Source organism: Tachypleus tridentatus, chromosome 3, assembly GCF_004210375.1.
Source record: "Tachypleus tridentatus isolate NWPU-2018 chromosome 3, ASM421037v1, whole genome shotgun sequence".
NCBI classification, from domain to species: domain Eukaryota; kingdom Metazoa; phylum Arthropoda; class Merostomata; order Xiphosura; family Limulidae; genus Tachypleus; species Tachypleus tridentatus.
This window is the reverse complement of record NC_134827.1, coordinates 72,580,798-72,597,774: the sequence shown is the minus strand read 5'-3', so window position 1 is coordinate 72,597,774 and position 16,977 is coordinate 72,580,798. Positions and strand designations below refer to the sequence as shown.

The window sequence follows — 16,977 nt, the reverse complement described above, 5'->3', positions numbered from 1 at the left end:
AGTACCTCCAACAAGGTTAAGAACCACTGCTCTATTGTCTGTTTTCTATATTATCTTCTCATTTGGTTGTGTGTAGTGTGTAAACGTTGTTTCTGTTGCGTGTTATCTATTTTCTGTATTAACTGATTCATAGTGTATAGTCTAGTGTATAAACTGATCTGTAGTGTATAATCGGTGTTGTTGTCTGTATGATATATTTTCTACATTAGCTTATTCTTAGTTAAGTGTAGTGTATACGCGGTGTTACTGTTGTGTATTGTATATTTTCTACATAAATTAAGTGTAGTGTTTAAACGGTGTTTCTGTTCTCTGTTTACTATTTTCTGCATTATCTTATTCTTAGTTAAGTGTAAGGTATAAACAGTGTTCCTTTTCCGTGTTATCTATTTTCTACATGATCTACTCATTTGGGTTAGTATAGTGTATATGCGGTGTTTCTGTTCTGTATTATATGTTTTCTATATTAGTTGATTTTTAGTTAAATGTAGCGTATTAACGGTGTTCTTATTCTGTATTATCTATTTTTATATTATGTATTCCTTTGGTTAAACAGTGTTTCTGTTGGGTATTTTCTGTCTTCTAAATTAGATGATTGTTTGTTAAGTGTAGTGTATAAATGTTGTTGCTGTTGTGTATTATCTATTTTCTATTTTAGGTTATTCTTAGTTAAGTGTAAGGTGTAAACGGTGTTCCTTTTCCGTGTTATCTATTTACTACATTATCTACTCATTTGGGTTAGTATAGTGTATAAGCCGTGTTGTTGTGTATTATCTATTTTCTACGTTAGATAAGTGTAATGTATAAACTGTGTTCCTGTTCTGTATTATCTGTTTTCTTCATTAGGTGATTATTAGTTGATTGTAGCGTATTATCTGTGTTTCCTTTTAATATTATCTGTTTTCTATATTAGTTGATTATTAGTTAAGTGTAGTGTATAAACTGTGTTCCTGTTCTGCATTATCTTTTTTTTTTTTTTTTCAAAGTTGGCTATTTTGTTTTGTGCATCTTGGATTTCTTCTCATTTTATATGATCATCCGGTTATCTCACACACGACCATCTAGCGATAGTACCAGCTTGTGTGTTGCTAGAAGTTAATTTTTATATCTTTAGTCTTATATCTCACTATATTATCCCGTAATTGCAATGTGTTTTATGTATTTATTGTAAAGAGTATTTTTGAAATGTTGAAGATCACACTTTATATTTCTAATCTCTGCTCTTCAAGATGTTTAAAATATCCAAGTTTCAGCTCACAATACGTGATCAAGTGTTCTGAACTAATGAAGAAAGCGTGCCTGAATCAAGGTTCTATCTTATCTAGCTATATTGCAGAACAGAAATGAGCTTTACGAGGTGCCACCAATTAAAGTATTAAGCTCTCGACTGTTTAAGTCTTCCGTTATTGAGGCTGTTACTTGGTTTCAAGAACTACATTTAGACGGTTACGTGCTCTAAATTTACACATGAGGCTTTGTAAATGTAAAGCATTTAATTAAGGAAATAAAATAATGATAGTCGGATCAATTGTTACACTGTTTTGATTGTGATTTACGTGAAACCACAAGAAATCTTGTTTTCTCTTCATTACAGCTCAGACTGAAATGATAACTTATGCTCTTCGAGATTCTGACGTCACGCCTAGCCCCACTTTTTACTGGAGCTCCTCGTTGCTTCCCCATAACGTTTCTCCTATCTATTCAGGCTTAGGCTGCCTCTCCCGCTACTACGGAGGCTGTAATCTTCCCAACTCGTCTTCTCCGTCACTTTCCACATCTTCCCAAACATCCTTCTATCCTTATGGAACAGCCCCTACATTACGTCTCGGGTGGGCTTCCCATGAACCGGGAGATGTGGGTCTGCACAGTGGAAGCACAAACCATGAAAACAGCAGTCCTCCAGATGGAGCTTCAATTTCCAACAGAAGCACCTTTACAGAAGGAAACATGTCTTGGAGAGAGCCGAGAAGAGAAGTAACGAATGATAACTGAACGAAAGAGTGAGAACTTTATAAAGTTTATAGAATTTACATTAAAATAAGTATAACAGTTTATATAAACTGCAAGAAGTAAAGAACTAAAGGATTCTAAATAAAACTAATCTGTTCGAGTAATAGTCAGAAATATGTGACCGTTACCAGACATGTAAAAGTAAAATATGTAATTTTTTATACTTTATACAAAGAAAATATTTAGAATATTTAAAGAATTCTAGCAAAGAAGCAGGTTCTACTACACATGCATAAAACTATAAAGTCAAACCAATTATTCCACGTTAAAGGTATGTGAACAAGGCAGACCATCCATATATAGAAATTCAAAAAGAAACGGTGGACGTAGATGCTAGAAATATAAATGTACAGGTATACGTCATATTTACAAATGTATACAGAAAGAAAAGATAAATTTTAAAATGTTGCTAAGAAAGAGAGGAACGAGGTACATAATCCATATATAAAAATAAAATAAGATACAGACGTTATGTGTAACTAACTACATAAAGGTAATGTCTACTTTCCATTTATAAACAACTTAGAAGAAAAACAGACGTTGCATAAAGTGAAATATAGAAATGAACAAGTTCTTCTATTCATAGAAATACAACAAACTAACTTGGAATTTGTGTGTAAAGAATTACATAAATGACGTAGATTGTCTCTCTCTCTCTCTATATATATATATATATATATACACACAGGAATTATGAAAAACAATGAAATATTTACTTTGCAGGTAACAACTAAAAGATCAAAGCGGACCTTTGATCCGTAGAAGTTGTGTTCAGAGAATCATACGAGACACATAGACCATCTGAACGAAGAGATTTATTCAAATAACTAAGGCCGTCTGTACGTAGAGATTTACTCAAGTAACAGACCATCTGCATATGTAGAGATTTACTCAATTAACTAAGACCATCTGTATGTAGAGACTTACACAAATAACTAAGGCCATCTGTATAGAGAGATTTACTCAAATAACTAAGACCATCTGTATGTAGACTTACACAAATAACTAAGGCCATCTGTATAAAGAGATTTACTCAAATAACTAAGACCATCTGGATGTAGAGACTTACACAAATATCGTAAGTCGTGTATATATATATAACTTAAAAGAAGCCATAACAAAAATAAATTAAACGAAAAAACGCTGCACTAATTGAAAAGACCCCAGGGTATAAACTATAATGTGGGATTATAAAATGTACCCTAGGTTTTCAAGGTGACTGAAATAAGTGGGACCCATACTGTGGTGGGGATGCATTGTCTATCAGTCTTAACCTCCATTCGCCAGTCTCACATAAGGAATAAAGGAGTAGGAATAGACATAGAAATGAAATAGAAATTAGGAAGGCGAGATGTGGGTGCTCAAGCCCACAACGTCTCACATCTATGTCACCCTTCACTGCCTGAAGACAGATAAAGGAAGGTAATTGTTTTCCAAAGTAAAGAAGAAAAATAATTGAAAAATAAATAATAACAAAACGAAAAATAAGTTACTACCATTTGTGAGTAAATGAGACAAAACTTACTTCTTGAAGTTAGCATTCCAGCTCTCAGTATGGTAGAAAGGCACTAAGTGATAGCACAAAAGACAAATTATATTAGTGGGAAGCGTCCCACCCATTATTAATAAGTCTATTGAGGATATCATGCTCTTAACAATACTTTATATGCGGCAAGGTGACATCTACATAAAGTAGTGTTAAGTTCTTAAAAGACCTTATTTTTCGGCAAGGTGTACATTTACATAAAGTAGTGCCAAGTTGTTAAATGGTCTTATTCTTCGACAAAGTGTACATCTACATAAAGTAGTGCCAAGTTGTTAAATGATCTTATTCTCGGCAAGGTATTCATCTACATAAATTAGTGCCAAGTTGTTAAATTATCTTATTCTTTGGCAAGGTGTTCATCTACATAAAGTAGTGCTAAGTTGTCAAATGACCTTATTCTTCGGCAAGGTGTATATTTACATAAAGTAGTTCCAAGTCGTTAAATGACCGTATTCTTCAGCAAGGTTTACATCTACATAAAGTAATTCTAATTTGTTAAATGACTTTATTTTTCGCGAAGGCGTACATCTATATAAAGTAGTTCCATGTTGTTAAATGACTTTATTCTTCGGCAAGGTGTACATCTACATAAAGTAGTGCTAAGTTGTTAAATGGCATTATTCTTCCCGAAGGCGTATATCTATGAGAATAGTGCCTAGTTTTTAGATGACCTTATTCTTCGGTAAGGTGTACATCTACGTAAAGTAGTGCTAAGTTGTTAAATGACCTCATTTTTCTGCAAGGTGCACATCGAAATAAAGTTGTTCCAAGTCTTAAATGACCTTATTCGTCAGCAAGGTGTACATCTACGTAAATTACTACTAAGTGGTCAAATGACCTTATTCTTCGCTAAGGTGTACATCTACGTAATGTAGTGCCTAGTTTTTAAATGACTTTATTGTTTGGCAAGGTGTGCATCTACATGAAGTAGTGCCCAGTTGTTAAACGACCTTTTTCTTCGGCAAGGTGTACATCTACGTAACGTAGTTCCAAGTCGTTAAATGTCCTTATTCTTTGGCAAGATATACATCTACATAAAGTAGTGCTAATTGGTCAAATAACCTTATTCTTTGTGAAGGTTTTCATTTACATAAAATAGTGCTAAGTTGTTAAATGACCTTATTCTTCGGGAAGGCGTACTTCTATGTAGAGTAAAGCTTAGTTTTTAAATGACCTTAGTCTTCGGCAAGGTGTACATCTACATAAAGTAGTGCTAAGTTGTTATATGTACATGTACATAAATTAATACTAAGTGGTCAAATTACCTTATTCTTCGACAAGGTGTACATCGAAATAAAGTAGTTCCAAGTCGTTAAATGACCTTATTCTTTTGCAAGATATATATCTACGTAAAGTAGTGCTAAGTGGTCAAATGACCCTATTCTTCGGCAAGGTGTACATCTACATAAAGTAGTACCAAGCTGTTAAATGACCTTATTCGTAACTAAAAATAATTATTAGAAATTTTAAGTAAAATTTCTCTTATTTTTATTTTTAATAAAACAAAATATTTTACCTTTCCAATTTACGGTTTACCCTATTTTAATAGTAATGTACCATACCCTTCTGTTATAAACATTATAAATTTGTTATTAGTCAGATATTATAAATTCTAATATTTTATCAGTAATATTGATATACTGATGCAAATAGTAATAGTTAATGGATTTAATAAAGAAACTTTAAATAAAATTATTAAACTATATTGTAACGAATATAGGAATGTTTTAAATAAATATAAAGAAATACTTTATTCACTTTATCAGTAATAATTTTCTCTAATCTATATATATGTATCTGCAAAAATAACGTAGACTGTCTTATGTTGCTTAAATGGAATTGCAGAAACGTTGCTTTTTGTAAATAGAAAACAAGGTATATTTTGTTTTCATGGAATTACAGAAAGAAGTTAGTGTCCGCTTATAGGTACGTAGAAAACGGATTATAATGTCAAATATTTGATATTAGGTTAATATGCTGTTTCAAATTGTTTTGTTGAAGGCGAAATCTTTAGCGATAATATTTTATTTTTGTAAGAGAAGTGTTCAACGCTAACATTCTGCTATTACTTTTTAAAATCATATCTTTAATGTTAATATCCTGTTGTTTTTTGTTGAAGGTCAAATCTGTGGTGTTGATACATTTTTTAATTTGTTTGTTAAAGATCAAATTTCTAGTGTTAATATTCAATTTAAAATGATTTGTTGAAGCCCAAATCTTAATATTTATACTTTGTTATAATTTGTTTTGTTAAAGACCAAATTTTTAGTATCAACATTCTGTTATAATTTCTTTTATGTAGTTAATTGTTTTCTTATTTTTTTGAATTGAGCATAAAGCTACACAATGGTCTATCTGTGCTTTTCCCACCACGGGTAACGAAACCTGGTTTTTAGCGTTGTAAGTCCGCAGACACACCGCTGAGCTACTGGGGGGCCTTTTATGTAGATTAGGTTTCTCGCGCTAATGTTCTGTTATGGTTTTTGTTAAAGGTAAAATTTGTATCGTTATTACCCTGTTTTGTTTTGCTTTTTGTATTGCAGATTTTTAGAATTAATATTCTGTTAGTATTTTTGTTGAAGATTAAATACTTAGCGTCAGCAGCCCGACATGGCCAAACATGTTAAGGCGTTCGACTCGTAATCCGAGGGTCGCGAGCTCTAATCCCATCCGCACCAAACACGCTCACTCTTTCAGCCGTGCAGGCGCTATAACATAACGGTTAAACCCACTATTCGTTAGTAAGAGTGACCCTAAGTGGTAATGACCAGCTGCTTTCCATCTAGCCTTACACTGCTAAATTAAGGTCGGCTAGCGCAGATAACCCTCGAGCGAAACAAATTTGTCAATGCTGTGTTTCTTTCAGATAAGGTCCTTCGCTCTTTTGTTTATTCTGTTAAAATTCAAAGTTTTAATGCTAATAATATTATAGGATTTGTTTATTAAGGTGAAATCTTTAGTGTTAGTGTCCTGTTTTAGTATATTATCTAAAGGTTAAATCTATATCGTTAATATTTTGTTACGGTTTGTTTCGTTAAAATTCATATCTTTAGTGTTAATATTTTATTAATTTTTTTTAAAGTTGACATTTTATTGTTAATTTTTTCTTAGGGGTTTCAAAAGTGAAATCTTTATTGTTAATATTTTGTTTCAGTTTGTTTTATTGAATGTCAGATCTTGTATGTTATTAGGTTGTCCAGAATTAAGTGTCGGAATTCTCACAATAACATTAAGAAGCCCAATATTGAGTAACGCATCGTTAGTTGGTTGGTTTAATCCAACGTTTGTTGTTTACAAGGTGTCTTAATTACCTGCTGTTTCAACTCTACTCAGAGTAAGTTTCGAAACCTCCAAGGCAGCATGGACAAGGTCTTTCATCTGATTTTCCTCTACGACTTCAAACATGGATGAACAGCTACCAAAACTACACGGAACATCAACCAGGCATTTGGACATGGATCTATTACTGAACGTATAGTTCAGCGTTGGTTCCGAAGGTTTCGACCTAGAGATAAAAGCCTTGAAGATCACGAAGGTTGTGAAAGGAAGCCATCCTTAGTAGAAAACACATTAATAGAAACAGTTGAGACATACCCTCGCACAACAGTCCGTGAGCATGAAAAAAAGCTAGGCACAAGCAAATCAAGCATTGCCAATCACTTGAATGCGATTGGAAAGACGGAAAAGTTGGATAAGTGGGTTCCGCATGAGCCGTCTGAAGATCAACAAAATCAGGGGTGACGCTACAAAAATTAAAACTGTAATCGAGGTTCCGCCTCATTCATTTTATTCCCCAGGCCTTTCTCCTATAATGTTTTAATTTTTTTCAAGCACTTTGACAATTTTTTGAACAATAAACGCTTTCAAAACCAAGCAGCTGCAGAAAAAGCTTACAGGGAGTTCAATGACCATAGAAACTCTAATTTCTACAGAAGGGGCATAAACAGAATTGTCACGTGTTGGTAAAAGTGTGTTGAAGCAAATGGTACTTACTTTGATTAAAACATCTTTAAAACTGTCTTTTACTTTTCCAAACTTCGCAGTTCAAAAATGACATTTATTTCTGGACAACCTAATTGTACTTTGTTTTGGTCTATTTTCTTTAGCCTTTATATTCTATTGTAGTATTTTTTTTTACGTCGAATTTTTAGCGCTAATATTCTCTTATGGTTTTGTTAAAGATAAAATCTGTATTATTAATATTTGGTTTCTTTATGGTCAAACCTTAAGTGCTAATATACTGTTAGTTTTTTCAAGGTAATATATTTAGCGTTAATACTGTGTTTTGGTTTGTTTCGTTGAAGGTAAAGTCTTTAGCGTTAATATTTTATTGTTTTGTTTATTGGTGTTAATATTCATTGATGAGTTTCTTGAAGGTGAAATCTATAGTGTTAATATTCTGTTTTGAACTGTTTTTAGGTCAAATTTTTAGCGCTAATATTCTGTTGCGGTTTGTTTTGTTTAAAGTCAAACCTTTTGTGTTAATGTTTTCTTTTTACGGCTTTTCTTAAAGTTGAAATCGTAAGTGGTAATAATCTATTATGGTTTATGTTGTAGGTCAAATCTATTTTACTTTGGTTTGTTTATTGTTAATATTCTCTCGTGATTTTTGTTGAAGGTCAAATCTAGAGTTAATATTTTATTATTGTTTATTTTGTTCAAGGTTAAATCTTTAATTTGAATATTCAGTTTTGTATTTTTTTTCATGGCCATTTATTTCGCGTTAATATTCTGTAATGGTGTCTTTTCTTTTCTTTAGTTATTTGTTGTATGCCAAATCTTTAATTTTAATGTTGTGTTATGATTTGTTTTTAATGTCAAATCTTTATTGTTAATGCTTTCTTTTGTTTATTGGTTGAAGGTCAAATTTCTAATGTTAATACTTTGTTGTGATTTGTTTCCAAAGGTCAAATCTTTATTCTTAACATTCTGTCTTGGTTTTTTTTTTTTTTTTAACGTTTAATCTTTAGCGTTTATAGTCTGTTATAGCTTGTTTTATCGGAGTCCTAATATTTAGTGTTAATATTAAGTTGTGGTTTATTTTTGGAGGCCAGTTCTTTAGCACTAATATTCTGTAATGTTTTCTTAAGGTAAAATTTTATTTAAAAAATTCTGTTTCAGTTTGTTTTGTTGAAGGTCAAACCTATTGTTTTAATACCCCGATTGATTTGTTTTTCAGCCTTAATATTCTATAAGAGTTTTGTTGAAGCTCAAATATTTAGCAATAGTATTCTGTTATGGTTTTTGATTAAGTTCAGCCCTATAAAGCTAATTTTGTCTTTTAGTTTGTTTTGTTATCGTTTGTTTCTTAATGTCAAATCGTTAGCGCTGTTATTCTGTCGTAGATTCTTTTTCTGAAGGTCAAGTCCTTGGTGTTAATACTCTGCTACGGTTTTTGCTGAAGGTCAAATCCGTATTATTAATTTTTGTTGTAGTTTGTTTTGTTGAAGGTCAAATATTTAGCGTTAATACTATGGCATGGTTTTTTGAAGGTCAAAATCTGTAATGTTAATATTTTGTTATGCTTCCTTTTATTGAAAGTCAAATATTTTCTGTTAATATTCTGTTTTATTTGTTGACGCAGACGTATATCAATACTGAATTAATTTTCTTTATTTCAAAATCCAACAATGTATTATTCTTAATAAGTTGAAGTACAGCACATAACTTTGTTTAATTCATTATAATATTCTATAATGGCTCATTAAAAAAATCTACCCTCAATGTCAGTTAAAAATGTATTTTGAACACGTGATTTTAATACAGCTTCATCTAGCTACACATGAACCTTTTAGTTTCAAAGGCCAACACGTTTGCTAGTTTTGAGAACTTTATACTTTGGAATTTGTACCTGTGCACAGGTATAAAAACGATCTGTGCACAGTAACAACAGCTCTAAACGAGAATTTATGTATGACGAAGTGTGAAGAATTCAGAACTTGTGTATGTTGTTTTATTCATTTCCACATTTATGTAAGAAACAATATATTTAAAATACGTTAAATAATATTTATATTGTGTCATACAAACGTAAAATCCACGTCATACAAGCTTTTCAACAATGTAATATAACAATGACAAAACTTTAAATGACTGCTACAACAATGAATAATAAAATACACGACAAACTGTCAAAGTACTATTAATATTAGATGATTACCATTATAATAGAAACAATATAATTTGTTCAACAATGTGCCAGCACTGTACATCAGGTGATTACTAGTATAATAGTAGAAACAAAATAATTTGTTGAGAAATGCACCAGCACTGTACTGTTAATGATTACCAGTATGATAATAGACACAAAATAATTTGTTCAACAATATACTACCACTGTACTATAGGTTATTACTAGTATAATAATAGAAATATATTAATATATTGAAAAATGTACCAGCACTGAATTGTAGAACATTACCAGTATAATAATAGAAACAAAATAATTTATTCAACAATGTTCAGGCACTGTACAGTAGATGATTACCTGTAAGATAATCGTAACAAAAATAATTTGTTTAGCAATATCTCAGCATTATACAATGGAACATGCCACTATAACAATACGAACAAACTAATTTGTTCAACATTATATCAGCACTGTAGAACAAATTATTACCAGTATGATAATAGAAACAAAATAATTTGTTGAGCAATATATCAGCACTTTATGATGTATAATTGTCAGCATAACATTTCAAATAAAGTAATTTATTAAACAATGCCAATACTAACAATAGATGATTACCAGTATAATAATAATAGAAACAAAATAATTTTGGAACAATGTAGCAGTATTATATTGTATGTAATTACCAGTATAACAGTAGATGATTATCAATATAATAAGAGAAACAAAATAATTTATTGAACAATGTACCAAATTGTACTTTAGATGATTTCCAGTATAATAAAAGAAAAAAATAGTTTTTTGAAAATATGTACCAGCACCTTCTTGTAGAGGATTACCAATGTAATAAGATAAACAAAATAATTTTGAATAATATACCAGCAGTGTAATGTAGTTGATAATGAATACCAAAATAGAGAAAACCTACAACATCAAAATAACTTTTATGAAAAAATATTAGAAATAGAAATTAAATTATGACCAATGTAAAAACAACAAGATGAAATTGTAATATGGCATTATGTCATGGATTGTAACTAAACGTAACAATATTACAATAATTTGGAACTCTTTACGGTGGATTATAATTAGGGAACATAATGATACAGTACACGTTAAATTGTTGTAGAATTGTGTATGATGTATAATAATTAAGAAAACAACAACACAATAGAAGACAAGTTCATAATATTGTTGGGGAACTGTATACTGTAGATTATAAATAAGTATAACAGTGTTTCAATAAAATATAGCGCTCATTAAATAAGATTATTGGGAACTGTGTATCAGGGGTTGATTATGTGGAAAAATAATAATTTTGTATATGTTAAGTAACATTGTTAGAGGACTGTGTATATTTGGATAATAACTATAAAAACCCACAATACAATATACATCAAATATCGGCCCCCAAAAGCTCAGTGGTAAATGTGCTTAATAACAACCAAACGAAATCATATATATCTTTGTGGGTTCGTGTATCGTAGACAATAAACAAAAACCAATAATAAAATATAGATGAAATGTTTTTGTGGAACCAGTACAGTCAATAAGAACTAAGAAGAATTATTAATATGATACATATGAAGTATTTTTGTGTAACTGAGCACTGTTGTTTGTTCATGTAACTAATTAGATGTATATAAATATAATAGTACTGTCTGTTGTGAAACAAGCAGAAAAATGAAAACTTGGTTCAAATAACAAAAAAACACCTTCATACGTTTTGAACACTACAAATCAAATAAACTCAGTATAACCATGGAAAACACCAAAATATTAGGTAAGAAAACAAATATAAACAAACGTAAAATCAAAGAAGCCCTACTTACACAGCAACTAAAATCAAAATTAAACCAATATAAAGGAATACCTTTATACCTATACTAATTAACATCTAACTGCAATGCCTCTACAATCCCGTAACCGTTTATAGTTTATACTCTCCTCCCATAGACATGTGTCCGTCAACGGTCACATTCAAACTCTCTCTTTCTTAACCTGAAGATGACCTAGGAAGGTCGAATCATTGTTCTCTCCTTATCAATAAAAGTGTTAATACCAATACCAGCCGTTCTGAGATACATTTGTAATTCATCAAGAATAGTACTGTCTGTTGTGTGTCCACGTAATTACTCATCTTTCTAAATGTAATAGTGCTGTCTATTGTATGTCCATGTAACTACTTATCTATATAAATATAATAGTACTGTCTGTGGTATGTCGATGTAACCACTTATTTATATAAATATGATAATACTTTCTGTTTTATGTCGACGTAACTACTTATCTATATAAATATAATAGTATTGTATGTTGTATGTCCATGTAACTACTTATCTATATAAATATAATAGTATTGTATGTTGTATGTCCATGTAACTACTTATCTATATAATAGTATTGTATGTTGTATGTCAATGTAACTACTTATCTACATAATAGTACTGTCTGTTGTATGTCGACATAACCACTTATTTATATAAATATGATAGTGCTGACTGTGGTATGTCGGTGTAACCACTTATTTATATAAATATGATAATACTTTCTATTGTACCTCCAAGTAATTACTTATCTAAGTGAATATAATAGTGCCGTCTATTGTATGTCCACGTAGCCACTTATTTATATAAATATAATAGTACTGTCTGTTTTATGTCGAGGTAACCTCTTATTTAAATATAATAATACTGTCTGTTGTATGTACATGCAAATTAGTTGTAACTTGTAACTCTTGCTTATATGTATGATACTGGAAAAGCATTTTTATTACGCGATTTGCAACCCCCAACTTCGCAAAATATTTATCCTGTGTGCATGTAAATTTTCAATATGGATTACGATTTTTCTGTTTCGTTCCGTTTCCCGTCACTGATAATTTTATTTTTCTCCATTCAAATGTACAGAAAAAATTGGGCAGCTAATTTGCTGCGTGTAGTGGAACAAAACTAAGGTGAAGAGGTTACACGCACATTCGACGTTTACAGAGCTATAAAGCGATGAATAACGTTAGAAACAGTTCTGGGTTATAAGTTTTTCAAGTATCTATCGAGTATTCAAGCAAAAAATTGTCATTTGTGGCCAGAAATTAGAAAAACTTGGAAACATATTCTCGAAGCGGTGTTACTTGTTTACAAACTAACAGGGTGCATATATGACGTAACAGATACGTCACACGCGGATCTAATACACTGGTGCCACGGGTAGTCGGCTAGTCTATGTAAATATAAATACCCAAATATCCTTATCCAGCTCTACATCGACGCCATCAATCTCCACTACCAGCAACATATCTGGACTTACTGATCCCAAGAAGACACACGACAAACCCTGCCGGACCATAGCTTCAGTTTCAGATACTACAACCTCATGCCAGACACAAACAACGTGATCTAAGACTACAGACGCATCAGTTCATACAGACGTCAAGATTACAAACATTCAGAAGTCACAAATCAGTCCAGACCACCGAAGAATAAAACACCCAATAAAACTCATCACTTCTATGCATCTCTGAAACATTCAGTAAGAGACGCAAACCAGATTAACAAGAAGACGCAAATCGTCCCAGACAGATATAGTAGAACTCATAAAAATTGATTCATATAGACTGGTATATTCATTTTTATATCCAGGAACGGCCTACCTATATCCTCCTGATGGTGTCCTAAGCTGGTCCGACCATCCACCGTTTCTTTAATTCGTGTGTTGTTGTTGTTGTTTTTATTTTTCCTCCTAAAACTTTATTAACCATGATTTCCCTTTCAGCATTCCCGGGTACGGGCAGGGTAAATATTCGGCGCCCTACTCGTGAAAGTGGGTTTTCTCGGAGTACTCCCGTTTCCCTTCACAGCAAATTCTGAGGCTTTTGGATTTACAGATCCCTCCCGCCGCCCTGTATTACCCTAAGTCACATATTGGCTGTTGATTTTGTGATATTCACGCAGATCTGATGCTTGTTGTTCATTTTTCGCTTATTTTTGCCTGCTTGCTATCTCGACTTTAACCTGATGACTGCCAAGTTTTTCAGCTGCTGCGGCAGCTCCTATGCCGGGTTTTTCCAGCAAAAATTGAGTAATTTTTAAAACAAAGGAAATAAGCAACAAATACTATTTTCCTCTAAGCCAAACTTATAGTAGTACACAAAATGAAGAAATATGTACAAAACATGAAACAGTAATGCACAAAATGTTATTTTCGGGTATTGAAATACATGAGACATTTAATAATTCACTTTCATCATAGCTTCTGCATATTTATTGGTCTCTGTTACAATATTGTTGACAATTGTGGGAGGGAAGAACTTTTGAAAACAATGATAGGGCTTTGAGTCTTGGCTCAAATCGTCGTACTGGACACCATGATTTCCTGAGAAAGGGTTTATAACTGGAGCAGCAAAGGGTTAATCATTTCAATCATTGTCATTAGGGCACTTTTTCTTGGAACTGTTCTTACCACAACTTGCAATTTTACGTTTACTCCCTGATGTTATCGCCCGTTTACCAGTGCTGGTTGATGGCCAGTTATAATCATCTTTACTAACATCTCACCCTTGTATTTCCGTATTTTTCAAAGAATCTTCAAATCCAAATCTTCTGAATCGCCACTGCTATTTTCAAACTCCGAACCAAGTTCAAAATACAACTCTAATGTTTCTTCATTTTATAACTTTTTCGTGACGCCATTTTGGATCTAAAGTGAAACAATTTGTAAGTAGGTCAAATGCATGTATGGTTCTGACATCTAGCGTTGAAGTTAGGTATTATTGAGAACGAATTAACTAGTCCGTGGCACTGTGTTACCGATCGGCTTGGACGAGTTATCTCGTCTACGGCACTGAACAGGTTAATATCATTATTCTCAGCATGATTTCATTTTATTTTATATATGTATGTATATAATGTTTTTTTCTGGTCGCTCGATCTAATTTTTAAATCTTAAAGTATCTTTCTGAGCACCTCCGGTTGTCTCTATTTCCTTAGGGGATAGATTCAAACCGACACAACAGTGAGTATTTTTTGTTTTTGTTGTATGTCCATGTACCTACTTATCTATTTGAATATAATAGTACTGTTTGTTGTATTTTCATGCAAGTAATTTGAGTTATGTAAATGTAGTTGTATTGCCTGTTGAATGTCTAATTAATTAATTCAGTCTATATAACTATAGTAGTTCCGTGTGTTGTATGTTCATAAAACACCTTCTCAGGGTGTGGATGGATCTTCACCAAATGTAGTATGGAGGCTCATTGAGGTCTTTGAGGTGTTAAATTAAACATCTTCAGTTTTGTATCTTACAGTTTTAAGGGCATTAAGCCTAGTTTGTGTACTATTTTAACATGTTAATCTCTTCACTGTTGTTTTGATATCACATATGTAACTAACCTGAACATTAAATGTGTTTTTTGTGTTGTTTTTGCTCTAGTTCAACAGAACATAATTTTGTTGCCTGTCAAAATGTCTTATTATTTTTTGTGTAAATTCTGTTGGATAAGCATTTATCATTGAAATTATAGTAAAATTATTCTGAATTGATTAAAGAAAGTTACTTATGTAGTTCCGCAACTACATTTTGCGGTTCATGCAAAATATTTTATGTGATATTTCTCTATACTATTGGAGATTAAAAAAAATATATATATTGAAATTTATAAGGTCTAACATTTGTATAATAAAAAATATTACTATTCAAGCAAGCAAAAACTGTCCATCTTACCTTCTAGAGTTTTTTTTTTTTCCATTGCTCGCAGGTAAAATGAGGAGCCATGTGTCCAGGGTTTGTCTTGATCCCCGACAGGCATACCAAAATATGTCTTGTAGGCTTCAAACATTTTAGCAGATGCTATCACAGAAAACTTTTTCGCTTTTGTGTTGATAAATTGACCAAATGCATAGCAGAATGCGCCTGGAGAATGTTTGCTGCTTCTTAATGCCATCTCTGAAGTGGTGAGTGGTGAGCCCCTGTATATATATTACTATTAAAAGTTCTAGAAAGTTATGAAGGGTTATTGAAAATCTCGTAAGTTTTACAACTTTCTAGAAAATTCTTTAAAATTCTTGTAAGTCTACAACATTCTGGAAAGTTTTTGAAAATTCTGGTAAGTCTGAGAAAATTCTCTATAAGCTACTCAGCACTGAACCTCCCTGGAATGTTCTGGAAAATAGGTAAATTTAAAAATTTTATTACCCAGGTTACAGAGACAAAGTTTGAAGAGAAAAATAGGTATTTTCCATTTACTTTAGGCATAAGCAAGTAGGAAATAACGCGTTCTGTCCATGAACAAAAAAAATTTTGTTACATAGTGAAATCAGGAAGAAATACAGGCCCATCTATGTATTTCAGATATATATTTATATAAACATGTGGGAATATAGGTCTAACAAGCTCGTTCAGATATATATATATATATATATATAAAGAGGAGGGAATATAATTCCATCAAGCTAGTTCAGATACATATATAAAAAGGAGGGAATATAAGCCCATCCATGTGGTTCAGATATCTAATATATAAACGGGAGTGAATATAGGTCCATCAAGCTGGTTAAGATATATATATAAAGAGGAGGGAAAATAAGTCCATCATGCTGGTTCAATATACGAGGTCTGTTCAAAAAATACGCGGACTGTTTGAATTGCGCGGCTCCAGTTGGTTCCAGGGGAATCGGCTTGGTGTCGCTAGGTTCGCACAGATCAGCTGATTACGACGCCATTTCCCGATTGCAGATATCTTCATTTGTGTATTAGCTACGCGGTTTTAAGTGAAGTGCGATTTTTTCGTTTGGCGGATTTCAGAATGAATGACCTGAAGGAGCAACGACTTGCTGTGAAATTTTGTGTTAAACTTGGAAAATCTGCGACTAAAACTTTTGCTATGCTTAACACGGCTTACGATGATGTTGCTAGGAAGCGTACAGCATGTTTCAAGTGGCATGAACGTTTCAAGGATGGTCGACAGTCCATTGAAGATGATGAGCGTTCTAGACGTCCTTCCACGTCAACAAAATCAACACCCTGGTGCAGGCAAATCGACGCCTGACTGTCAGGGAGCTTGCTGAAGAGTGTGGAATATCAGTTGGATCTTGTTACGAGATTTTGACCGAAAAAATTGAAGATGCACCGCGTTGCTGCGAAATGTGTGCCTTAGAACTCGTGAGTTTTTGGCCAAACACTCGATCACTGTTCTTCCCCCCCCTACTCACCTGACCTTGCTCCTTGCGATTTTTTTCTTGTTCCCCAAACTCAAAAGACCCTTGAAAGGAAGAAAATTTGAGACGATTCCCGAGATTAA

The 16,977-nt window shown here is 32.4% G+C and overlaps 1 protein-coding gene and 1 long non-coding RNA gene across 3 annotated transcripts in view; one reads left to right on the top strand and one right to left on the bottom strand.

The window, feature by feature from the left end:
• The window catches only part of LOC143247159 (uncharacterized), a 76,168-nt gene that overhangs the window by 56,988 nt on the left and 2,203 nt on the right, over positions 1-16,977 (top strand). The window contains exons 3-4 of one of the 2 annotated variants that reach the window (XR_013026406.1): positions 1,592-1,997; positions 15,436-15,631. Coding sequence is in view for 1 of the 2 variants with exons in the window: in XM_076494799.1 (XP_076350914.1) it covers positions 1,592-1,989 (398 nt within the window). In the remaining variant the exon portion in view is untranslated. The remainder of the gene's footprint in view (positions 1-1,591; positions 1,998-15,435; positions 15,632-16,977) is intronic. The other variant, XM_076494799.1, reaches the window with a different exon arrangement.
• On the bottom strand, positions 6,533-15,621 carry LOC143247161 (uncharacterized). The gene is made up of 2 exons (XR_013026407.1): positions 15,402-15,621; positions 6,533-10,040 (listed from the first exon to the last, which is right to left on the bottom strand). It is a non-coding gene; the product is annotated as an uncharacterized LOC143247161 (long non-coding RNA).